This window comes from Lithobates pipiens, unplaced genomic scaffold, assembly GCF_037356315.1.
Source record: "Lithobates pipiens isolate NorthernLeopardFrog02 unplaced genomic scaffold, aLitPip1_a1.2 Scaffold_25, whole genome shotgun sequence".
NCBI lineage: Eukaryota > Metazoa > Chordata > Amphibia > Anura > Ranidae > Lithobates > Lithobates pipiens.
This window is the reverse complement of record NW_027507787.1, coordinates 229,043,816-229,069,989: the sequence shown is the minus strand read 5'-3', so window position 1 is coordinate 229,069,989 and position 26,174 is coordinate 229,043,816. Positions and strand designations below refer to the sequence as shown.

Here is a 26,174-nt window from a genome sequence, read left to right as displayed (position 1 = left end):
AGTTGTTGCTGACTCCATGGTCCTGGTCCTCCTGACCAGTCCCCAGAGGCCCTCATGGCCTGGCGTGCAGATCCATCCGTTTCCGAGCCTCGGAACTGGCTAGTTCGAGGCGCAGTAACTGGAAGGAGGATTCTAAGGTGTTCTGGTGCCATTTCAGGTTTGGAGAGGCCCAGCGACTCTACATGCAACAAGGGCAGGACTCTTCAGTAACAGAGCCATGCACAAGGCTGGCTGCTCATTAACATTAAAACAAAAAAGTGTGGCGCTTAGGTGGCAACAAACCACATGAACCAGTAAGGCACTAATTCAAGCAAAGAAAATTACATACACTTCAAAAAAAAGAAATTATGTGTAAATTCCGTTGTATATTAAGAGATCTTACTCCCAGGTGGAAGAGTGCATGAACCTCATGCACACAAAAGATTAAGGTAAATAAAATTAATTTAACATATACAGTCCATCAAGTGAACGTCTAACAGTCCTTGAAATGTGTAATATCAATCACAATTCCAAACTTGAGGTGACGTGAAAAAAGGTGAAATTCAACTTCTGATGTGTAGAATAATACCACCACCACCGTGATAAAGAAGGGGAGAGGAGGCTTACCAAATGACGTGGACTCAGAGGAAGGCTTACGCCTCTCGAGTCATATGGGCCTGTAGGTAAGCAAACCAGATAATCGTAGATCTAGTATGTAATCTCCCGCAAGTCTTCAGGTCATGAAATCATCCATAGCGATCCTCCTATAGTGCTCATCCCACGAAAATAGGGGGCTCAGGTATCAAAGACCATGGAAGTAGAAAACTAGCATAAGGGTGGACCCCCTTACAGACATCGCTACTTTCTGACTATGTTATTACGATTGAACCAAATGTGAGTGTAATTTTATTATTATTTTTTAATAAATTGGATGTTAAAACGGTATCACGCTATGCTAGTTTTCTACTTCCATGGTCTTTGATACCTGAGCCCCCTATTTTCGTGGGATGAGCACTATAGGAGGATCGCTACGGATGATTTCATGACCTGAAGACTTGCGGGAGATTACATACTAGATCTACGATTATCTGGTTTGCTTACCTACAGGCCCATATGACTCGAGAGGCGTAAGCCTTCCTCTGAGTCCACGTCATTTGGTAAGCCTCCTCTCCCCTTCTTTATCACGGTGGTGGTGGTATTATTCTACACATCAGAAGTTGAATTTCACCTTTTTTCACGTCACCTCAAGTTTGGAATTGTGATTGATATTACACATTTCAAGGACTGTTAGACGTTCACTTGATGGACTGTATATGTTAAATTAATTTTATTTACCTTAATCTTTTGTGTGCATGAGGTTCATGCACTCTTCCACCTGGGAGTAAGATCTCTTAATATACAACGGAATTTACACATAATTTCTTTTTTTTGAAGTGTATGTAATTTTCTTTGCTTGAATTAGTGCCTTACTGGTTCATGTGGTTTGTTGCCACCTAAGCGCCACACTTTTTTGTTTTAATTTTTGTATGTTACTGTGTAGTCTTCAGTAGTGTTGGCAGCTGGGTAGAACACATCTTTTCACAGCGCAGTATTTTTTTACACCTTTATTCCTTGGCTGCTCATTAACAGCCTGGAAGCTGAGCTGCCATGGACATTGATTGAATCCACATTTCATACAGTACCGCTGGACCGGCTGAAAGATTCTGGTACAGTAAGAAAAGTTCCTACCTTTACCTTCCGGTTACAACTAAGTTCTTCAACCAAGTCTGTGTGAGAGACTTTGCAAAGCTAGAATTACTTGTTGGCTGCTAGGTCCAAGCTTAAGAATTTATCCAACAGTTAAAGAATCCAGTTGCGAGTGGCTATTCCCTGGATTATGTACAGAGAGAGAGAGACTTTCATTGAAGTCAGCAGCTCCAAGCACCTGAGCTAAAACTTTATCCTTATACCCTCTATTCCCAACTTAGAGACTGAGTTTGTTCAACTGTTTTACAAAAAATAAAAATCCTAAAAAGGAATTCAGGTGTCGGTCTCTACAGTTACTGGGTCATCAGCCCTGGAAACCCCTACACAAGAACAACGATTATGAGCGGGTAAGGTAACGGTAAGCCCAGAAAAATTCAGCCGCTCCTTTGGAGGTAAGTGCTACATGTGATTATACAGAAGGGAGTGGTAGGGGACTTTATGGGTGTAAGCCATATATTGTTTCACAGTTACATCCCCACTGACCATGTATGCCAAATATTATCTTTTTATACCATCATTTTAATGCTCTGAAGATATAATAATGCTGTGTACACACGACTAGACTTTAGTCCGACGGACTTTCAGCGCAGTTCCGATGGACTTTCAGAACCAACAGACTTGGCCATACACGACCGGACTAAGTCCATTCAAAAGTCTGTTCGGTTTGAATGTTTTTTAATTTTAAGTTTTCATTGAGTCCAAAGTTATGTATTACATTGTAGGTGAGGTTGAAAAAAGACACAAGTCTATCAAGTCCAACCTATGTGTGTGATTATATGTCAGTATTGCACTGTATATCCCTGTATGTTGCGGTCGTTCAGGTGCTTATCTAATAGTTTTGTTTTGTTTTTTCAATAATTTTTATTGCATTTTTAGAAAGAAGTACAATATATGACATACATGAGTTACAACTTGTTAACGAACACAGTAAGGGCAAACATGGTATTAGTAGTATCCACTCTAATGTATTACCAAGCATTGTAATTAAGACATCAATACATGCCAGTTTCATCATTTTATTGTGAAAGGGAGGGAACCCCCCCCTCCAGCACCCCTTCTGGGATCACACTGTGCCCTGGAGGAGAGTGTTCTATTACCCCATACCACATCAGTATATCAGGTTACACATATGCAGTAAAGGCACAGTATAATATAAAATAATCAAGCATGTATGACTGTGGGATCAATAGTTTAGTTGTTCACATTATAGAGTATCCTCAGTATGTATGCTAGCAACGGGTCGTTGTCAAAAAAAAAAAAAAGAGAACACTAGTCAACTAACTCAAAGTCAAAAAAGGAACACAAAATTGAACAAAAGACAACAAACATCGACAGTCAACCAGTCCTTCTGCGTGAATTTACCATATTAGAGTTTGGAATATGGACTGCAAGTACATTGAACAAACAAATGCAATCCTCTATACTGTAAATACCACCTACTCCATGAACTCCAGAGTTCTCTTATTGTCAGGAATTAAGCAGTACTAAGTGCGAGTTGTTTTTCGTACGCTCCATGTGTATCTATTATTTGTAATGTTTCTGCTATATTGGGCGGTGAGTTATCCTTCCAGTGCCTGGTCAGGGTGAGGCAAGCTGTTAGTAGAATATGGTAAATTATTGTTCTTTCTTTTATGGGGGGTGGCTTCAATCCCTTGGGAAAGAAGTGCCATACATTGGGAGGGAACCAACTGCACCCTTGTGACTTGTCTGATCACTTTAAAAACACTAGACCAGTAACTTTGTATGGTTGGACAAAGCCATAGTGTGTGTGACAGGGTCCCCATCTCACCTCAGTCCCTCCAGCATTTTGGAGAGAGGGTAGGAAAGAGCTTGGACAAATGGTATGGGGTAAGGTACCACCATAGTATACATTTTTGTTGTAGCTCCCACAGGTTTACCCCTTTGGTGGTTGAAAAGGTAGTGTTGAATGCTTTCTCCCACTGGTCTGCAATATACTTTTTACCCATATCCTCTTCCCATGCCTGGATGTTGGATGTTTTTCTGAAAGTAAGTTTATTCTGTAGGTAATTGTATACTACTGAAATACCTTTAGTTTTAGTAGTGTCGGCCGTGAAGTATGATGTCAGTTTCCAGGGTAGGGAGATAGTTATATCTGTATTATGCTTCAGAAAGTGGGAGATTTGGACATATTTATATACTTCTGAAGGTGGAATAGAATATTCTAGTTGTATAGATCGGAATGTTTTGAGTGTTGGGTCTACATATAAGTCCTCCAAGAACATAGGTTTAGAGGCACCCCAATTACATAAGGACAAATCCGGGATCAGGAGTGATAGTGCTGATAATGGGAACTTAAGGGTGGTAAAGGTCGTTTTAGGAAGTTCAGATTTTAGGAGCTGCCTCCAGGATTCAATAGAGGCCTGGATGGTGGGCGCTGTTGTGTCCGTAGTAGTCGGACGTAAGTGGCTAGTTATGAGCTTGTTGTATAGATCCCCCCCGGAATCTGTTGCTGTTCTAATTCAGACCATAATACGGTGTGTTGTGTGGGAAACCATCCCCTTAGTTGGGCTAATATAGTAGCTGTGTAGTAGTCCTTTATGTGTGTGTGACCTATGCCACCTGCTTTTTTGGCCCGAATAAGCTTACTGAAGGCACACCGTGCTTTCTTTCCTTTCCACAAGTAAGTGTTTAGTAGTGATTGTACCTGTCCGAAAAAACATATATAGAAGCTGAGGGAGAATTTGCATCTTAAATGCTGCAAGTCTACCCATCCAGGAAAGCTTGTGTCTCTCTTTTTTCTAGCTGGTAGCGTAATAGGTGGAGAAAGGTCAGGTAAATTTCCTTTACCAAGTCTCATGTTTGAGAGGTAAGGGTGATACCTAGGTATTTTACACCATTGTCTTTCCAAATGTAAGGGAAATCCTTACTAATACTGTCCTTAACTTCTTTGAATAATCCCAATCCTTGCAGATATGATTTAGAGTCATTGCTCTTATAATATGAAATTGAACTGAATTTTTGCAGTGCATGATGTACCGAAGCCAGGGAAGATTGGACATTAGTGAGCATTAAAATTATGTCGTCTGATTAGGTGTTCCCTATTCTTTATCTTGAAGCCCGAAATACCCGGGTGCTGACGAATATATGTAGCCATAGGCTCCATGAGGAGATTGAAGATCAAAGGTGACAATTGACACCCTTGTCGGGTACCATTAGTTATTTGGAATGGGGTTGAGAGTGATCCTGAAATATATACTTGGGCTGATGGATTGGTGTAAAGTGCCATGATGGCTTGGTATAGTTGGCCCCTGAAGCCAAATCTTTCCAGGGTTTGTGCGAGGTAGTCCCAATGAATTCAGTAGAACGCCTTCTCTGCATCCAAGGAAAGGAGCAGAGAAAGCGTTCCAGTCTTGTTGGCTAAGTGTATAATGTTGATTAGGCCTCTAGTGGCATCAGCCGTTTGGCGGCCTTTGGTAAAGCCGGATTCATCCGGGTGGATGAGGGATGGTAATAGATTCACCATCTGTTTGTTATCAATTTAGCATACATTTTTAAGTCATTATTTAGCAAGGAGATTGGATGAAAATTTTGGGGCATATTGGGTTCCCTCCCCGGCTTTGGTAGCGCAACAATCATGGCTTGGAGCATTTCAGAGGGAAAAGAGGATGAGGAGACGGCTTGGTTAAAAATGTCAGTTAAATGTGGAGCTAGGATGTTTTTAAAGGTTTTAAAGTATTCCCCCGTAAATCCATCTGGTCCAGGTGATTTATTATTCGGAAGTGAGTCTATGGTTTGGGTGATTTCTAGCAGGGTGAATGGGGCATTTAGAGCATTCAGTTGTACCTGGAAGTTGGGTGTATGATATATGAAATTTTGTCTTTTTGTCTATGACCTTTGAGTCGAGAAGCAAGCAGCTTCCCTGCTTTATTGCCACTAGCATAGTATGTCATTTTCAGCCTCCTGGCAGAACTTATCAAAGTCCTCCAGTAGGAGAGGCCACAGGTCATGTCTTACATTTGTTAATTGCTGGGATGATTCGGTTGTAGCTTTAATTCTGTTTTGGGCCTCAAGGTGTTGGATCCTATAAGCGAGTTCTTGGATTTACTGCCCCCTCTGCCTCCTGTTCCTCACTCCCATTTTGATAAATATGCCTCGTATAAATGCTTTATGAGCATTCCAAGTTACAAAAGGATCATTTACTGGTTCTGCATTAAATTAAAAAAATTCAGTTAACGCTTTCATTAGTTCAGACCTGGTGGAATCCGCCTGGATCAGCCGAAGATTTGATCTCCATAAGAACGTGGGAAAGGTTTTTAGTTCATCTTCCACCCGCAGTGTCACCGAGGCATGATCCGACCAGGTTATAGTATTAATGTTGGATAGCCAGATTCTGGGAAGTAGCCATCTGTCCACCAGGAAAAGGTCCAGTCTCATATAGACTCTGTGCCTGGTTTAGAAAAAGGAGTAGTCCCTTTCTGAGGCATTTAAGCACCTCCATGCATCATACAGTTCATGACTAGAAATGGCAAGTTGCAGTGAATGTTGGTGTCTGTAATGCCGCATACACGCGATCAGACTATCCGGCAGACCAGAGTCCGCCAGACAATCCGCCCGTGTGTGGGCTCCGACAGACTTTTTCTTTCCAAAAGTCCAGCGAACTTAGAAGTTTTGACTCAAAATTGTCTGCCGGACTCGGCAGTCCGCCAGACTTTTGAAATGAACGGACTTGCCCACACACAGAGGAAAGTCACCTCGCTGGCCCCACCACCTGGTATGGACTTAAAGGGGAAGCCCTACGCCAAAAAACGGCATAGGGGTCCCCCCCAAAGTCCATATCAGACCCTTATCCGAGCACGCAGCCCAGCCGGTCAGGAAAGGAGGTGGTGACGAGCGAGGGGCCCCCCTCCTGAGCTGTACCAGGCCGTGTGCTCTCAACATGGGGGGTGCTTTGGGGAAGGGGGGCCCTGCGGCCCCCCCACCCCAAAGAACCTTGTCCCCATGTTGATGAGAACAAGAGCCTCTTCCTGGCAACCCTGGCTGTTGGTTGTCGGGTTCTGCGGGTGGGGGGCTTATCAGAATCTGGGAGCCCCCTTTAATAAGGGGGCCCCCAGATACCGGCCCCCCACCCTATGTGAATGAATATTGGGTACCCCTATCCATTAACCTGGTGAAAAAAAGTGTAAAGAAAAAACACAACACATGTTTTTAAAATAATTTATTGCACAGCTCCGGTGGTCTTCCGTCTTGGGGGGTCTTCTCGCTGGACTCCTCCGCTATCTTCTGCTAGCTCTTTTATTAGCGGAGGAGCCCGGCTTTCTTCTTCGTAGCCGCCGCCTGCACCCAACATCCTCTTCGCCGATCAGCCTGGCCGCTGATTGGTTACAGTGGATGGATTGAAATCAGCGCAGCCATTGGCTTGACGTGGCGTGCAGGGGGGCAGGGCCAAGTGATACAGTGAGCGGCTATGGCCACTGGCTGTATCACAGGAGTGCACCTGCAAGCATTCCACACGATGCGAGGAAGCTCGCATGAACGTGAGAAGTCCTTGCGGGGGGGAGCCGAGACAGCCGCCGAGGGACCCCAGAAGAGCAGGTTCGGGCCACTCTGTGCAAAACGAGCTGCACAGTGGAGGTAAGTATAGCATGCTGAGAGATAGAGAGAGAGACAGTGACATTTCATTCATTTCATTCAAGTTGGATAGAGCAGGCAGGAGGCGAGTCAGTTAGCTGCAGTCAGTGTATTATATATGCATCCCAGGTGTTATATATATATACATTAGGAATGAGCTTCGTGTTCGAGTCGAACATACGTTCGACTCGAACATTGGCTGTTCGTCCGTTCGGCGAAGTCCGAACATTTTGGTCCGTTCGCGCCAAATTCGTGTGGCGCTCACGGCCCACAATGCACTGCGATGGCGCACTGCATTGCTGGCTCATGATTGGCCAAGCATGCACTGTGACCCCGCATGCTTGGCCAATCGCAGCGCCAGCAGCGAGGAGAGCCATGATTGGCCACAGGCAGGATGCCTGTGGCCAATCATAGCTCAGGCTGTGTAGTGCACGCCCCACACTATATAAGGCCGCCAGCGCGGCGGCCTTGTGTAGTGTGTTGGCGTCTGAAGCAGTGGGTGTTCTGTGTACCTTCAACACAGTACACACCGATCGTTTTCGGCCGATTTTCGATCTTGCTGTTGTGTAGTGGTTATTGTCTGCGTGCCCTGACCGCAGTATACACCGCTATATTCACCTCACCTATATAGCTAGTGATCTATCTTTTATAATAGAGCTTGCAGTCAGTAGTGTTAGGAGATAGTGTGTGCTGTCTGCGTGCTCTGTACCCAGTACATACCGCTATATCCACCTACATAGCTGTTCTCTATGTGAGCCCACTTGCCATCTGCAGGAGTTATTGGAAGTTGTGTGTGCCTCCAGCACAGCACAGTATACATCTGTATATACCCCTTTATCTCTGGTGTTCTCTAATAAAGGCATCTGCAGGAGTTAGTGGGTGTTCTGTGTACCTTCAACACAGTACACACCGATCGTTTTCGGACGATTTTCGATCTTGCTGTTGTGTAGTGGTTGTTGTCTGCGTGCCCTGGCCGCAGTATATACCGCTATATTCACCTCACCTATATAGCTAGTGATCTATCTTTTATAATAGAGCTTGCAGTCAGTAGTGTTAGGAGATAGTGCATGCTGTCTGCGTGCTCTGTACCCAGTACATACCGCTATATCCACCTACATAGCTCTTCTCTATTTGAGACCACTTGCCATCTGCAGGAGTTATTGGAAGTTGTGTGTGCCTCCAGCACAGCACAGTATACATCTGTATATACCCCTTTATCTCTGGTGTTCTCTAATAAAGGCATCTGCAGGAGTTAGTGGGTGTTCTGTGCCTCTAGCACAATATACACTACCCAACTGCTTTTTTACCCAACTCCTTTCAGGCCATTACCATGTCTGGAAGGCCAGCAAGGAGAGGCAGACAGGCGCGAGCCGATAAAAGAGGGCAAGCAGGCTCTGTGTCTAGAGACAACAGTGCTGGTCGTGGATGCGGTGCATTGTCATCAGCACGTGGCCATGGGACACGCTTGTCCTTCTTTTCGGCAGCTGGACATGTTGAACCGCAACATGCCAACGACTTGGTAGAGTGGATGACCAAGCCCTCTTCATCCTCCTCATCCTCTCTCACCCAGTCTCAGGGTACTAGCAAAGCAGCTGCCAATGCATCGTCTTCCCTCCTCTCAATGTCATCATCAGTGACTCCTTCCCTAGACCCACCATGTCCTCCTGAGGAGTCTCCTTAACTCTTTGAGCACAGTGTTGGGTACATGCTCCAGGAGGATGCCCAGTGTTTTGTGGGCTCTGATGATGACACTCAGCTAGAGGAAGGCAGTAGCGTGAGTGCAGAGGGGATGCTCAAGAAGGACAGCAATCTGGCAGTCATGTTCCACAAGCTGCAGCATACTGCCAGGTTTGCTACAGCGATGAAGAGGGAGGGGATGATGAGGGCACTGACTCCACGTGGGTGCCTGGAAGGAGAGAGGAGGAGGAGGAGGAGGATGAGGAGGAGGAGGAGGAGGCACATGTCCAACGAGGCAGGATGCCCTCTGGGGGCCAGCTTAGGGGCAGCACACAGACTGAATCACACCGCAGAGCTCCGCCTGTGCAGGGCGCTGCCTCTGCGCGTTATTCTAAAAGTTCTTTGGTGTGGGCCTTTTTTGAGACGAGTGCATCGGATCGCACCGCTGCTATTTGCAACATATGTCTCAAGCGTGTCTCACGTGGCCAAAACATCAGCCGCTTGGGCACCACATGCTTGACCAGGCATATGTTGACCTGCCATGCAGCTCGTTGGCAAGCGTACCTCAAAGACCCACACCAAAAAACAAAGCGGACCTCTCCTTGCTCCTCATCAGCTGGCATCTCCAACCCCACTAGACCTTCAGTCCTCTCTGAAACCTGCTCTGAGAGGAATGAAGGTGTAGAATTAGGTGTGTCACAGCCAAGTGCTTCCGGGAACTCTGCTAGCGGTACACCCACGTCCGATTATAGCAGGCAAATGTCATTGCCCCAGCTGCTGGACCGGCGAAAGAAGTTCACTCCCAGCCATCCACATGCCCAGCGGTTGATTGCTAGCTTGGCTAAATTGCTAGCACTTCAACTGCTGCCTTTTCAGTTGGTAGACTCGGCCCCCTTCGAGTTTGTACAATGTGCAGTTCCTCAGTGGCAGGTCCCCAAATGCCACTTTTTCTCACGGAAGGCGATTCCGGCTCTCTACCGGCATGTGGAAGGCAATGTCCTTGCCTCGCTGGACAGGGCGGTCAGCGGTAAGGTGCATATTACCTCTGACTCATGGTCCAGCAGGCATGGACAGGGACGTTACCTGTCTTTCACGGCCCATTGGGTCACTCTTCTGGCAGCTGGGAAGGATGCAGGACAAGGTGCAGTAGTGTTGGAGGTTGTTCCGCCACCACGCCTCCAAAATGCTACTATTGGTTGTGACACACCTCTCTCCTCCACCCCCTCCTCTTCTTCTTCCTCCATGGCCTCTTCCAGTGCTCTGTCCTCAGAACCAGCGGTGCTCCGTAGGCGTTCCAGGGGCTACGCAAGTACGCAGGCAAAACGATGCCATGCCGTGCTTGCGCTTGTTTGTTTGGGGGACAGGAGCCACACTGGGGCGGATGTTTTGTCAGCTCTGCAGGGGCAGGCCGAGAGGTGGTTGACGCCACGCCAGCTTAAGCCAGGAATGGTGGTTTGCGACAATGGCACCAACCTCTTCTCCGCCCTCCGACAGGGACAACTGACCCATGTGCCCTGTGTAGCTCACATCCTTAACCTGGTGGTGCAGCGGTTCTTGGGCAGGTACCCCGACTTACAGGATGTCCTGAAGCAGGCCAGGAAAGTCTGTGTGCATTTCCGCCGATCATTTAATGCCTGTGCTCGGCTGGCTGAGCTCCAAAAGGAGTTGAACCTGCCCAAGAACCGCCTTATATGTGACATGCCCACCAGATGGAACTCAACATTGGCCATGCTGCAGCGGCTGCACACGCAGCAGAGGGCCATCAATGAGTACCTGTGTGACTACGGCACCAGGACAGGGTCAGGGGAGCTCGGTTTTTTTCTCACCACGCCAGTGGGGCATGATCAGGGATGCATGCACTGTCCTGTCACCGTTTGAGGAGGCCACAAGGATGGTGAGCAGTGACAGTGCATGCATCAGTGACACTGTACCTCTTGTCCACCTCTTGGAGCATACGCTGCGTGGAATAATGGACAGGGCACTTGAGGCAGAACAGAGGCAGGAAGAGGAGGACTTCCTTGCCTCTCAAGGCCCCCTTTATCCAGACAGTGTTCCTGCTGTGCCACCCATCACACAGGAAGAGGATGAGGAGGAGGAAGAGGAGGAGGAGGATGATTGTGTCAGCATGGAGGTGGAGGCTGGCACTCAGCATCAGCAGCAGCAGCAGTCTTGTAGGGATGATTTACAGTCCCAAGAAACACGTGGACTTGTACGTGGCTGGGAGGAGGTAGCTGCGGATCATGTTGTCCTTAGTGACCCAGAGGACTCCGGACCGAATGCCTCAGCTAACCTACGCTGCATGGCCTCCCTGATCCTGCGGAAGGATCCTCGTATTCTTCGGATCAAAGAGAGGGACCATTACTGGCTGGCCACTCTCCTTGATCCACGGTACAAGGGTAAGGTTGCCGACCTTATCTTGCCATCGCAGAGGGAGCAGAGGATGAGACATCTCCGGGAGGCCTTGCAGAGACTGGGAGGTTACAAACTCCTGGTCCTGGACAACGTGTTGCTGAGGCATCGGTCAGAAGGAGCGGTGGAGAAGGTGGCCGTCTGACTGATGCTTTCAGACAATTTTTTAGTCCGCAGCCCCAAGGTATGATCGGTTCCAGCAACCATCGCCAGCGTCTGATTTACATGGTGCAGGAATACCTAGGGGCAAGGTCAGACACCTTTCCCACCGAAAATCCTCTGGCTTACTGGGTCTTGAGGATGGATCACTGGCCAGAGCTTGAACAGTATGCAATTGAGCTACTGGCCTGTCCTGCATCCAGCGTTCTTTCGGAATGCACCTTCAGTGCTGCTGGTGGCTTTGTTACCAATCACAGGGTGCGCCTGTCCACTGACTCAGTTGATCTACTGACCTTCATCAAGATGAATCAGTCTTGGATCACCCACAGCTACCAAGCACCCGAAGCTGATGTAACTGAATAATTCTTTTTGAAATATCACATCCCTTTAAGACTGCCTATGCTGATGCTGAGTGACTGTCCTGTTATTTTGATTGTCTATCCTCTTCCTCCTCCGCTGATATGTTGGAAGAACATTTCTGGTTCTGGTTGATGCCATCAGCCCAATTTTTCTGCCCCTGTTTAACAGGGGCGTTTAATTAAAATTTTTGATGCAATGCTTTGCAGCAGGGCTAATTCCTGCAATAAAACTAGAGTATATGGCAGAGGTTGCAGTGTGGTGGCACCAGCACCAGTGCCTAAGGCCCAATTTTTCTGCTTCTGTTTAACAGGGGCGTTTAATTACAATTTTTGATGCAATGCTTTGCAGCAGGACTAATTCCTGCAATAAAACTAGAGTATATGGCAGAGGTTGCAGTGTGGTGGCACCAGCACCAGTGCCTAAGGACCAATTTTTCTGCCCCTGTTTAACAGGGGCGTTTAATTACAATTTTTGATGCAATGCTCTGCAGCAGGGCTAATTCCTGCACTAAAACTAGAGTATATGGGACAGGTTGCAGTGTCGTGGCACCAGCACCAGTGTCTAAGGCCCAATTTTTCTGCCCCTGTTTAACAGGGACATGTAATTACAATTCTTGATATAATATTTCACAGGAGGGCCCGTTCCTGTGCCCACCCAGAGTAACTGTGAGGACTTATAGTGTTGTGGCACCAGCACCACAACCTCCAAAGGTCAATTTTTCTACCACTGTTCAACAATGGCATGTAATTACAATTCTTGATATAATCGTTCACAGCAGGGCGCTCCAGCGCCCACCAAGAGTCACTTTGAGGGCTTACAATGTTGTGGCAAAACCAACACCTTGTTCCGCCATTTCTGCAGAGCATATAGGGCAGGCCCCTACTTTCAAACATCCAACTTACAAGCATCTCCTACTTGCAAACGGAAGGAGACAACAGCAAGTGAGATGAAAAAAGATGTACGACAAAGCAAATTATACAGGGGTGATAACCCTTCCCTATGTTTTCCAAAAAGCTTAAAAATAGTTTTTTTGACTGGAGCTACACTTTAAAAATTTACCAGTTGAAAATTACAAACAGATTCAACTTAACGCAACAAACCTACACAGTCCCTGATGTTTGCACCGCCTGTACACTGCTGTTCTGAGTATAGAGGGCCTGGGGGCCACACGCATTTCCTTTTTTTAATATGGGTATGGAGTTCCCCTTAATATGCGTACAAGACCCAAAGGGGCTGGTAATGGGCAGGGAGGGCTACCCATGCCATTTTTCTCAATGATTTTCAACCATATTGCAGGAACCAGATATAACATTAAAACCGTAAGCAGTTTTAAATGATGTTATTTCCGTTAAATGTCATTTTGTGCAGGGACTGTTCTAAAAATGGGAAACACGTGGCACTTCACAGGCATACTACAGACACCCCCCAGGCATGATATTTAAAGGAATATTTCACTTTTTTTTTCACTTTAATCGTCATTAAAATCAGTGCTCCCACCAAAACGGCCATTTTTAAAAACATTTTAGGCATTGACCCATGTCCCCTGAGGCAGGAGCCAGGTCCCCAAACCCTTTTTAGGACAGCATCTTGCATATTAGCCGTTAAAATTAGCACTTTTAATTTCGAACGTTCGTGTCCCATAGACTTCAATGGGGTTCTAAAGTTCGTACGAATTTGGGGTCCGTCTTATCCCTACTCAAAAGTACAGTATTCACTTTGGTACGCCTATGCCAGTAACTTTGAAAGTTGATTGCTTCCATTGGAGAGGACTGAGATCAGGCTGGGATACTATCACTTTCATAGGCGTGTGCACAGGGTGTGCCGGATGTGCTTGGGCACACCCTAATCGCCTTGTGTGGTGCATATTCACCCCTGTTTAGACCACTGATATTTGCCCAAATAAAAGAATGTAAAAATAAAATCTTAAAAAATAATAAAATTAAAACTACTGACACTGTCCACTGCCCTACTGTCACCAATCTCTGTCCTTTTGACACTGTCCACTGCTCTGCTGACATCATCAGTACATATATGTAGCACTGACCCCCTAAGGAGCTGCTGATAATTGATTGGGCCTGCACTCTGCCTATCAACCCCACAAATGGCTCAACCCCCTTGGCACAACTGTATAGCAATGTTAGTGTAAGACCCAATGGTAAAAAGAAACACAGTAATAACACACCGTACTGTATATATTTACCGTCACCTTGGTCTTCGCCACTCCACCAGCTGATTGTAATAGATAGAGTCTCACACTAGTTGTAAATTAACCACATAAACAGTTTACTGAAAGAAATTTGCATAACACATTAGACACAGTGGTCATTCCAATTTAAAGAATGACCGTAATAACAACCAAGGTGTATGTGAAAACCAAAACTCAATGGTCACTTTATGAGCATATGCAGACAGGCAAAAAGTGGAACTTATGCTCAATATTATAAAGCCCTGATATTGAGCACCTTCTCACTCCAACCTCAGAGCACACACCAAACCTGCAGAAAATTATTAAGCACCATGCAGCAGTGAAATACAATACATTTGTCCATATAATGTACTCTGTGAACCTGAAGTGATGATGCTGTATAGGGAATGACAAAGTCTCTTTTCTTCTTCCTCTTCAGCTAGCTTAAATAGATTATACTGCAGTGTTTGTAAATCCAGGTAAGGAAACAAGCAGGTAGTAAATTTATAATAGAACTGATGTGCTGGTAACTGAAAGTTTGCACATAGAATACACTTGTAAATCTTCTTCTCTAATAAAGGTTGCAACTCAATATTAACTTTGCAGTACAGAGAAAACAACCTTGAAGTTGTACTGTACACTGTCTATGTCTGAAATGAACTCAATCCTGTGGGACTACAGATCCCAGCAACAGTCTGGAACTAGTTTAAATAGCAACAGTGCACTGTATTTATCGGGGCAAGTGCCCACTAACCAACACAGGTCCAGATGCTTGCAAGGCTTTTATCCTAATATTTCAGGCCGTTCCGAGCTGGCAACCGACACACCGCTCCACTCCTTCTGATGGCTAATGTGACTGTGCTCTGGAGCTCCTAAGAGGCCAAGCGATTCCGCTCCACGCCCTTCCAGGCCGCAGTCACACACAGACTTCCCTGCAGGCAGGCTTTGAATGGTGTCCCAAGAGGCCGGAAACATGCCACGCCTGTCCCTTTTATTTGCTTACCCAGCAGTCTGTTCAGTGACCTTGCCTTGTGGGTAGGTGAATTGAGCATTGCAGGTAAGTAGTTCACAGGCTGAGTTTTAGCGCATGACTCCCTTCCTCCTTCACTATATCTCCCACAATCCTTTGTATCATGGCTTAATGAAACAAGTCTTAATAACATTAAATAGAATGGACACTAGAGGGAGCCAAACTCTTATTTAAAGAACATCACATTATTTACATAGCAACTTAAGTGGTAAAAAACAGTGCGCTACATATACACATACACAAACACACATACACACATATGTTTTTGAGCTTTGGGGTGCACACCCTAATGCAATAGGCGGCGCACACCTATGATCAAGGTACAATGTATATATAAGGGCGCTCTGAACTTCAGGACTAAGCAGACAATGTCTATATAGACGCAGGGGTCCGGTGATGGTAATAATAAACCTTCAACACTTAGGGCTGCAACTTACAAGTAGAAGCAATCACTAAAAAACACAAACAGAAAGAGCCTCTAAGTGCAGAAGTTAAAAACGATTTAATTTCCCCAGCAGGATTAAAAACACTTACAGGATCGGGAGATACAAAAAGCATGTCATCATTCAGAATGCAGGGTGATTAGTGATGGACGAACTTCCGACGGGATGTTTCGCGAAAGCGGACCGTCAACGCAGCCGATAGTTTGCGAACCGTAACGTTTGCGGCGGGCCCCATTGACTTCAATGGGAGGCGAACTTTGCAAACCTACAGGTCAAATTTGCAGCCACAAAATAATTAATAGCTGTGCAAACATAGTCCCACCACATGGCCAATGACATAACACATGTATGAGGTGAATCTGGGATTGACAACTACAAGCATTCTTTTTTTATATGTGAAATTGTTGTGACAATTCAGGACTGTGGAGCGCATGAAGGCAATGGAGGAGAGGGAAGGTCAGGGTAGGCAAAGAAGAGGGTGCAGTAGATGATCACCAGCAGCGTGACATACAGCAATGACACCTGCACCGTGATAAGAGTCATCTGACAGCAGCACCGTGATAGAGAGCACTGACATCAGCAGCGTGACATACAGCAATGACACCTGCACCGTGATAGAGTGATCTGACACCAGCACCGTGATAGAGAGCACTGTCATCAGCAGCGTGACATAAAGCACTAACACCAGCACCGTGATATACAGCACTAACACCAGCACCGTGATAGAGAGCACTGACATCAGCAGCGAGACATACAGCAATGACACCTGCATCGTGATAGAGTGATCTGACACCAGCGCCGTGATAGAGAGCACCAACATCAGCAGCGTGACATAAAGCACTAACACCAGCACCGTGATATACAGCACTGACAGCAGCACCATGATAGAGAGTACTGACATCAGCAGCGAGACATACAGCAATGACACCTGCACCGTGATAGAGTGATCTGACACCAGCACCGTTATAGAGAGCACTGACATCAGCAGTGTGACATAAAGCACTAACACCAGCACCGTGATATACAGCAATGACAGCAGCACCGTGATAGAGAGCACTGACATCAGCAGCGTGACATACAGCAATGACACCTGCACCGTGATAGAGTGATCTGACACCAGCACCGTGATAGAGAGCACTGACATCAGCAGCGTGACATAAAGCACTAACACCAGCACCATGATATACAGCACTGACAGCAGCACCGTGATAGAGAGCACTGATATCAGCAGCGTGACATACAGCAATGACACCTGCACCGTGATAGAGTGATCTGACACCAGCACTATGATAGAGAGCACTGACATCAGCAGCGTGACATAAAGCACTAACACCAGCACCGTGATATATAGCACTGACACCAGCACCGTGATAGAGAGCACTGACATCAGCAGCGTGACATAAAGCACTCACACCAGCACCATGATATACAGCACTGACACCAACTCCGTGATATACAGCACTGACACCTGCAACGTAAGCAGCCCCAGGAGGAAGTCAGCATAGCACAGGGATGGTGGGAGCCCCTCATAATGAGCATAGCACAGGGATGGTGGGAGCCCCTCATAATGAGCATAGCACAGGGATGGTGGGAGCCCCTCATAATAAGCAGCCCCAGGAGGAAGTCAGCATAGCACAGGAATGGTGGGAGCCCCTCATAATAAGCAGCCCCAGGAGGATGTCAGCATAGCACAGGGATGGTGGGAGCCCCTCATAATAAGCAGCCCCAGTAGAAATATGACACCGCTCAACCTCTTCAAACAGGAGGGTACGGGCATATAGTACGGTGTGCTTTTTTTGGACAAGGAAGTGAGCCAAATGAAGAAAGAAGGTCTGTGTGCTCGATTAAAAAAATTGTTTATAGACATATACATGGTCTACTGGTCACATGTGTTGAATTCCTCCGAGATCCATACCTCATTCATTTTTAGAAATGTGAGGTAGTTAACGCTGTTGTGAGCTAGGCGAGTACGCTTATCGATCATGATCCCCCCTGCTGCGCTGAACGTCCTTTCGGACAGGACACTGGACGAGGGGCAAGCCAACAGTTCAATTGCAAATTGGGCAAGCTCTGGCCAGAGGTCAAGCCTGCCCACCCAGTAGTCCAGGGGTTCATCACTCCTCAGAGCATCCACATCGGCCGTTAACCCGATGTAGTCGGACACCTGACGGTCTAGGCGTTCCCTGATGCTGGATCCGGATGACACCTGTCGATGGGTCGGCTGAAAGAATGACCTCATATCCGAAGTCACCAACACATCTTCAAACCGGCCTCTTCTTGCAGGCGCTGTTGGATTGGTACCCGCAACTCCTTCTCTGGGAGTGGGAATTCCTCCTCTGCCAGCGAACGCAAAAGCAGAATGCAGCATTTCTCGAAGCAAGGCCTGGAAGTGCTCCATTTTGACAGCCCTCTGTGACGGCGGTAACATTTCCGCCATTTTGTGTTTGTATCGGGGGTCTAAGTACGTTGCCACCCAGTACTGGTCCTTGACCCTTATGCTTTTTATACGGGGTTCCCTATTAAAACACTGGAGCATGAAGGCCCCCATTTGCACTAAACTGGAAGCGGTGTGGTGGCCTGGCTCCTGCTCATCATCCAGGATAATGTCGTCCTCTTCATTCTCCTCACCCCATCCACGCACAACAACAGGGATCCCAGAAAGGTTTAAAGCATGCTCTTCTTGCTCCTCCTCATCCGCCCCGGCACCATTCTCCTCTGACTCCTCTTCAGACTCCTGTTGTTCACTTGTCTCAGATAGAGTAGTCCCCCTGGGAATTCATCCAGCATTGCGACTTCCTCATCTTCCCACTCCTGCTCCTCCACAGCTTGATCAATGACACAACGCAATGTACGCTCCATAAAGAAGGCATAAGATACCATGTCACTGATGGCGCCATGGCTACGACTGACCAGTTTGGTGATATCCTCAAATGGCCGCAGAAGTCTGCATGCGTCGCGCATGAGCAGCCACTGGCGTGGTGAAAAAAAACCCAGCTCCCCAGAACCTGTTCTGCCGCAGAGTTCATACAGGTAGACGTTAACTGCACGTTTCTGCTGGAGCAGCCTATCAAGCATATAGAAGGTTGAGTTCCATCGCGTCGGGCAATCGCAAATAAGACATCTGACCGGCAGATTGTGTCGCCGCTGAATGTCAGCAAGGCGAGCCATGGCCGTGTAAGATCTTCTGAAATGGGCCGAGATTTTCCTTGCCTGCCGCAAGATGTCCTGGACCCCAGGGTATTTGACAAGGAATCGCTGCACAACCAAGTTTAAGACGTGTGCCATGCATGGCACATGCGTAATTTTGCCCTGTTTCAATGCGCTAAGCAGATTGGCACCGTTGTCACACACCACTTTACCAACTGTCAAATTGAGCGGTGTTAGCCACTGATCTGCCTGTGAACGCAAAGCTGAAAGGAGTGCAGGGCCAGTGTGGCTCTTGGCTTCCAGGCACAACAGATGCAGCACGGCATGGCAACATCTGGCATGTCGAATAGGTTCTGGGGAGCTTGGGAGGCACAGCGGAAGAGACGCTAGCAGCGGAAAAGGAGGAGTCAGCTGAGGAGGAGAGGGAGGAGGATGGAGTAGGAGGAGGAGGAGAAGAAGAGCCAGGCCTGCATGCAATCCGTGGCGGTAAAACCAAATCTACACGGGTGCCATGGGTTACATGCTTGGCGGCTGTCAGAAGGTTCACCCAGTGGGCAGTAAAAGTGATATACCTTCCCTGCCCGTGTTTGCTAGACCACGTGTCTGTGGTCAGATGTATCTTGGCACCGACACTGTGTGACAGAGATACATTCACTTGCCGCTGAACATGGCCATATAGCTCTGGGATGCCCTTCTCTGAGAAATACTTCCTTCCTGGGACCTTCCATTGTGGTGTTCCAATGGCCACAAATTTGCGAAAGGCTTCCGAGTCCACCAGTTTATATGGCAGTAGTTGGCGGGCTATCAGTTCTGACAAGCCAGCCGTCAACCGTTGGGCAAGAGGGTTATCATCATCATTTTTTTTACGCTCGAACATTAGGCCCACAGAAGCCTGCCTTTTTGCAGAAAAACGTGAGCTTTGCGTGATGGAAGGTGGAGTGGAGGACAATTGTGAGGAGAGAGGAGAAGGAGAAGTAGAAGACGAGACTGGACAGTGAGAGTCTTTGTGTGTTCCGTTGCTCCCATTGGGGTCGGTGATGGCTGCTCATGTGCCTTCTTAAGGCGGTTGTCCCTAGGTGAGTGTTGGGCTTACCGTGACTAATGCGTTGACTGCAAAGATTGCAGATGGCAACGCTATTGTCAGCAGCGGACACGTTAAAAAAAGCCCACACTGCGGAGCCATGTGCCGGTGTCCTGGGAGCGCCAGATGTGACCGTACATGGTCGATGACTCGCTCCTGATACATTTGCAGTCTGCTTTGTCCCTCCTGTGCAATGCACGTTATTCCTGCTTCTCCTCCCTATCTGCTGGTCCATATCTCCCTCTGAACTCCCCTCCTCTTCCTCTCTTGTGGGCACCCACGTGACATCACTAGACACATCATCATCGACATCACCTTCCCCACCGCTATAAGTAGAGATCTCGGAGTAGGCAGCAACAGCGGGGACCAACCTCCTCCTTGGGCTGATCTGGGTACTGTCGTCAGACTGCTGAGTGGTGGTTGTTGCTACCTCCTCTTCCTGATCCAATACCAAGAGTGGCTGCGCATCAGAAATGTCTTGATATGGATTGGAAAATAATTCCTGTGACTCAAGCGGAAGGTGTGTGGTGGTGGTGGTGTTGTTGGTGGTAGTGTCTTTGGGGGTGCACATAGCAGAGAGTGAAGAAGAGGGTGCAGATCGAGAGGACGAGGAGGGTGCAGAAGAGTAAGGCTGAGTGAGCCACTCAACCAAGTCTGGTGCGTCCTTTAAAGTAATTGAACGCACCTTCTATAACTTCCCACTTTGGCTCAAGCCTGTTGCTCCTGCCCTACCCCTACCACCCCTACGGAAGGGCCTGCCTCTTCCTCTGCCTGTCATTTTTTAAATGACCCTGTGACAAAACTCTCAGTCCTTAAAGAAATAGCAGACTGTACCTCACTCAACACTATGTACTGTTGTACCCTAGAAATTACCAGTCCTTATAAGGACCTTTGTGGAACAAGTAAGTTGTGAATGATTAGCAGACTGTACCTCAGTCCCTATACTGATAAAGGACTACTGCAGCAGAAGGGCAGCAGTCAGCAGTAGTGCACCTCAACCCTATGTATTGTGGACCTATACCAGTCCTTACGGAATAGCAGACTGTACCTCACTCAACCCTATGTACTGTAGTACCCTAGACCTTACCAGTCCTTATAAGGACCTTTGTGGAACAAGTAGGTTGTGAATGATTAGCAGACTGTACCTCAGTCCCTATACTGATAAAGGACTACTGTAGCAGAAGGGCAGCAGTCAGCAGTAGTGCACCTCAACCCTATGTATTGTGGACCTATACCAGTCCTTACGGAATAGCAGACTGTACCTCACTCAACCCTATGTACTGTAGTACCCTAGACCTTACCAGTCCTTATAAGGACCTTTGTGGAACAAGTAGGTTGTGAATGATTAGCAGACTGTACCTCAGTCCCTATACTGATAAAGGACTACTGCAGCAGAAGGGCAGCAGTCAAGTATAATATTCTTTCTATATTTGGAAGAAAGAATATTATACGTGTATAAGCCTATTACCATACCAGTCCTGAAAAGAACCTTTGTGGACCTAATAGTAACAGCTACTGATTAAACTGACTGTCCCTCACTGCCTCACACACGGCTTCCTGCCTGTCCCTATTTAAACTGACAAAACAGAGGCTGCTGGAACAATAACTTGAATAGCACTTTTGTGGACCTAATAGTAACAGCTAATGATTAAACTGACTGTCCCTGCAGCACACAGTGTCCTGTCCCTCTCTCTACACTGACAAAAGACAGGCTGCTGCAAAAATCAGTAGCACAGCAGTGCCTCAAACCTATGTCCTGAACTACACCTAACACCAATACCAGTCCTGAAAAGAACTTTTGTGGACCAAATAGCTAGCGACTTGGGTCACTGCAGTCTCTCCCTGCTCCACACAGCAACCTCTCCCTATAGTGACAGAAGAAAGAATGTAAAATGGCCACCGGATCGGGTGTATTTATAAGTTAGGGGGAATGTCCAAGTGTCCATGTGCTGTAATGTCTCAATTGGCTGTCCTGTACCCCATGATGGATGTGTCATCATAGGTCAAAGTTCTTTTACACAGTAAACACGGAAGTCCGCCGGGCGAACGGCGAACAGCCGAAATTCGCCGCGAAACGACCGCCGGGCGAACCGTCGGCCATCTTTACAGGTGATCCAGCATCAAGAGGGTCCCTTTCTGATGACCACATCTGGCTTGCGGTCCACGCTGGTTGCTGTCCCTTACCACTGACGTCACTTCCGGGATTCTCTTTCCTTCAGACTCGGACTGTGTGACCTCCACCGGTATCCCCAGGATCTTGGACATTCTGCTGGCGACTTCATTGGAGCTTCTGCCACAATTACGGATGAGCCGAACACCCCCCGGTTTGGTTCGCACCAGAACTTTCGAATGGACCGGAAATTCGTACGAACTGAAGTCTATGGGACTTGAACATTCAAAATAAAAAGTGCCAATTTTAATGACTAATATGCAAAATATTGTCCTAAAAAGGGTCTGGGGACCTAGCTCCTGCCCCAGGAGAAATAAATCAATGCCAATTTTTTTTTAAAACAGCTGTTTTTTCGGGAGCACTGATTTTAAAAACAATTAAAGTGAAAAAAAAGTGAAATATTCCTTTAAACATCGTGCCTGGGGGGTGTCTATAGTATGCCTGTGAAGTGCCACATGTTTCCCGTGTTTAGAACAGTCCCTGCACAAAATGACATTTAACAGAAAAAAAGTAATTTAAAACTGCTTGCGGTTTTAATGTAATGTCTGGTTCCAGCAATACGGATGAAAATCATTGAGAAAAAAATGGCATGGGTAGCCCCCCCCCCCCCTGCCTATTACCAGCCCCTTTGGGTCTTGTACGGATATTAAGGGGAACCCCGTAACCCAAATGAAAAAGATTAAAAGTGTGGGGCCCCCAGGCCCTATATACTCAGGACAGTAGTATACAGGCGGTGCAAACAAGACAGGGACTGTGTAGGTTTGTTGTGTAAGTAGAATCTGTTTGTAATTTTGAAGTGGTATATTTTTAAAGTGTAGCTCCAGTAAAAAAATATCTATTTTTAAGCTTTTTGGAAAACATAGGGAAGGGTTATCACCCCTTAGGCACTGGTGCTGGTGCCATGACACTGCAACCTCTTCCAGATACTCTAGTTGGAGTGCAGGAATTAGCCCTGCTGCAAAGCATTGCATCAAAAATTGTAATTAAACGCCCCTGTTAAACAGGGGCAGAAAAATTGGGCCTTAGGCACTGGTGCTGGTGCCACCACACTGCAACCTCTGCCATATACTCTAGTTTTATTGCAGGAATTAGCCCTGCTGCAAAGCATTGCATCAAAAATTGTAATTAAACGCCCCTGTTAAACAGGGGCAGAAAAATTGGGCTGATGGCATCAACCAGAACCAGAAATGTTCTTCCAACATATCAGCGGAGGAGGAAGAGGATAGACAATCAACATAACAGGACAGTCACTCAGCATCAGCATAGGCAGTCTTGAAGGGATGTGATATTTCAAAAAAAATTATTCAGTTACATCAGCTTCGGGTGCTTGGTAGCTGTGGGTGATCCAAGACTGATTCATCTTGATGAAGGTCAGTAGATCATCTGAGTCAGTGGACAGGCGCACCCTGTGATTGGTAACAAAGCCACCAGCAGCACTGAAGGTGCATTCCGAAAGAACGCTGGATGCAGGACAGGCCAGTAGCTCAATTGCATACTGTGCAAGCTCTGGCCAGTGAAGAGGATTTTCAGTAGGAAAGGTGTCCAAGTTTGACCTTGCCCCTAGGTATTCCTGCACCATGTAAATCAGACGCTGGCAATGGTTGCTGGAACCGATCATACCTTGGGGCTGCGGACAAAAAAATTGTCTGAACGCATCGGTCAGGCAGCCACTTTCTCCACCGCTCCTTCTGTGACTGACCGAAGCCTCAGCAACACGTTGTCCAGGACCAGGAGTTTGTAACCTCCCAGTCTCTGGTAACACGTTGCACAGACCTTTCTGCAAGGCCTCCTGGAGATGTCTCATCCTCTGCTCCCTCTGCGACGGCAAGATAAGGTCCACAACCTTACCCTTGTACTGTGGATCAAGGAGAGTGGCCAGCCAGTAATGGACCCTCTCCTTAATCCGAAGACTACGAGGACCCTTCCGCAGGCTTTGCAGGATCAGGGAGGCCATGCAGCGTAGGTTGGCTGAGGCATTTGGTCCGGAGTTCTCTGGGTGACTAAGGATGACATGATCCGCAGCCACCTCCTCTCAGCCACGTACAAGTCCACAGGTTTCTTGGGACTGTATATAATCCCTAAAAGACTGCTGCTGCTGATGCTGAGTGCCAGGCTCCACCTGTATGCTGACACAAGCCTCCTCCTCCTCCTCATCCTCTTCCTGTGTGATGGGAGGGACAGCAGGAACACTGTCTGGAATAAAGGGAGCCTTGAGAGGCAAAGAAGTCCTCCTCTTCCTGCCTCAAGTGCCCTGTCCATTATTCCACACAGCGTATGCTCCAACAGGTGGACAAGAGGTACAGTGTCACTGATGTATGCACTTTCACTGCTCACCATCCTCATGGCCTCCTCAAATGGTGACAGGACAGTGCATGCATCACTGATCATGCCCTACTGGCGTGGTGAAAAAAAAACGAGCACCCCTGTCCCTTTCCTGGTGCCATAGTCACACAGGTACTCATTGATGGCCCTCTGCTGTGTGTGCAGCCACTGCAGCATGGCCAACGTTGAGTTCCAAATGGTGGGCATGTCACATATAAGGCAGTTCTTGGGCAGCTCCTTTTGGAGCTCAGCCAACCGAGCACTGGCATTATATGATCAACGGAAATGCACACAGACTTTCCTGGCCTGCCTCAGGACATCCTGTAAGCCCAGGTACCTGCCCAAGAACAGCTGCACCTCCAGGTTAAGGATGTGAGCTACACAGGGCACATGGGTCAGTTGTCCCCTTCGGAGGGCAGAGAGGAGGTTGGTGCCATTGTTGCAAACCACCATTGCTGGCTTAAGCTGGCGTGGCGCCAATCACTTCTCGGCCTGCCCCTGCAGAGCTGATAACATATCTGCCCCAGTGTGGCTCCTGTCCTCCAAACAAACCAGTGCAAGCACAGCATGGCATCCTTTTGCCTGTGTTCTTGCGTAGCCCCTTGAACGCCTATGGAGCCCCGCTGGTTTCCGAGGACAAAGCACTGAAAGAGGCCATGGAGGAAGAAGAAGAGGAGGGGGTGGAGGAGAGAGGTGTGTCACAACCAGTAGTAGCATTTTGGAGGCGTGGTGGCGGAACAACCTCCAACACTACTGTACCTTGTCCTGCATCCTTCCCAGCTGCCAGAAGAGTGACCCAATGGGCCGTGAAAGATAGGAGGTAACGTCCCTGTCCATGCCTGCCGGACCATGAGTCAGCGATAATATGCACCTTTCCGCTGACCACCTTGCCCAGCGAGGCATGAACATTGCCTTCTACATGCCGGTAGAGAGCCGGAATCGCCTTACATGAGAAAAAGTGGCATTGAGGAACCGCACATTGTACAAACTCACGGAAGGAGGCCGAGTCTACCAACTGAAAAGGCAGCAGTTGAAGTGCTAGCAATTTAGCCAAGCTAGCATTAAACCGCTGGGCATGTGGATGGCTGGGAGTGAACTTCTTTCGACGGTCCAGCAGCTGGGGCAGGGAAATTTGCCTGGTACAATTGGACGTCGGTGTACTGCTAGAAGAGTGTCCGCAAGTATTTGGCTGTGACACACCTAATTCTACACCTTTATTCATCTCAGTACAGGTTTCACAGAGGACTGAAGGTCTAGTGGGGTTGGAGATCCCAGCTGATCAGGAGCAAGGAGAGGTCCACTTTGTTCTTTGTTGTGGGTCTTTAAGGTACGCTTGCCAATGAGCTGCATGGCAGGTCAACATATGTCTGGTCAAGCATGTGGTGCCCAAGCGGCTGATGTTTTGGCCATGAGATACACTTGAGAGATATGTTGCAGATAGCAGCAGTGCGATCTGACGTACTCGTCTCAAAAAAGGCCCACACCAAAGAACTTTTGGAATAACGCTCAGAGGCAGCGCCCTGCACAGGCGGAGCTCTGCGGTTTGATTCAGTCAGTGTGCTGCCCCTAAGCATCCTGCCTGTGGCCAATTATGGCTCTCCTCGCTGCCAGCGCTGTGATTGGCCAAGCATGCACCAGCAATGCACTGCGATGGCGTAGTGCATTGTGGGCCGTTCGTGCCACACAAATATGGTGCGAATGGTCCACAAAGTTCTGAATTCGCCGGGTGAGCGGTTGGTTTTCAAGTCGAACATGCGTTCGACTCGAACACCGAGCTCATCCCTAGCCACAATACATGAACAGTCCTGGGAGTCCTGCATTCTGAATGATGACATGCTTTTTGTATCTCCCAATCCTGTAAGTGTTTTTAATCCCGC

At 47.6% G+C, this 26,174-nt stretch overlaps 1 protein-coding gene across 1 annotated transcript in view; it reads left to right on the top strand.

The window, feature by feature from the left end:
• Nucleotides 1-1,997, top strand: part of LOC143930937 (C-type lectin domain family 2 member B-like) — a 107,143-nt gene extending 105,146 nt beyond the window's left edge. Inside the window, exon 6 of the mRNA XM_077455627.1 lies at nt 1,609-1,997. Within this exon, the coding sequence (XP_077311753.1) occupies nt 1,609-1,753 (145 nt within the window). The 3' untranslated portion in view covers nt 1,754-1,997. The remainder of the gene's footprint in view (nt 1-1,608) is intronic.
• Nucleotides 1,998-26,174: the final 24,177 nt, after the last annotated feature.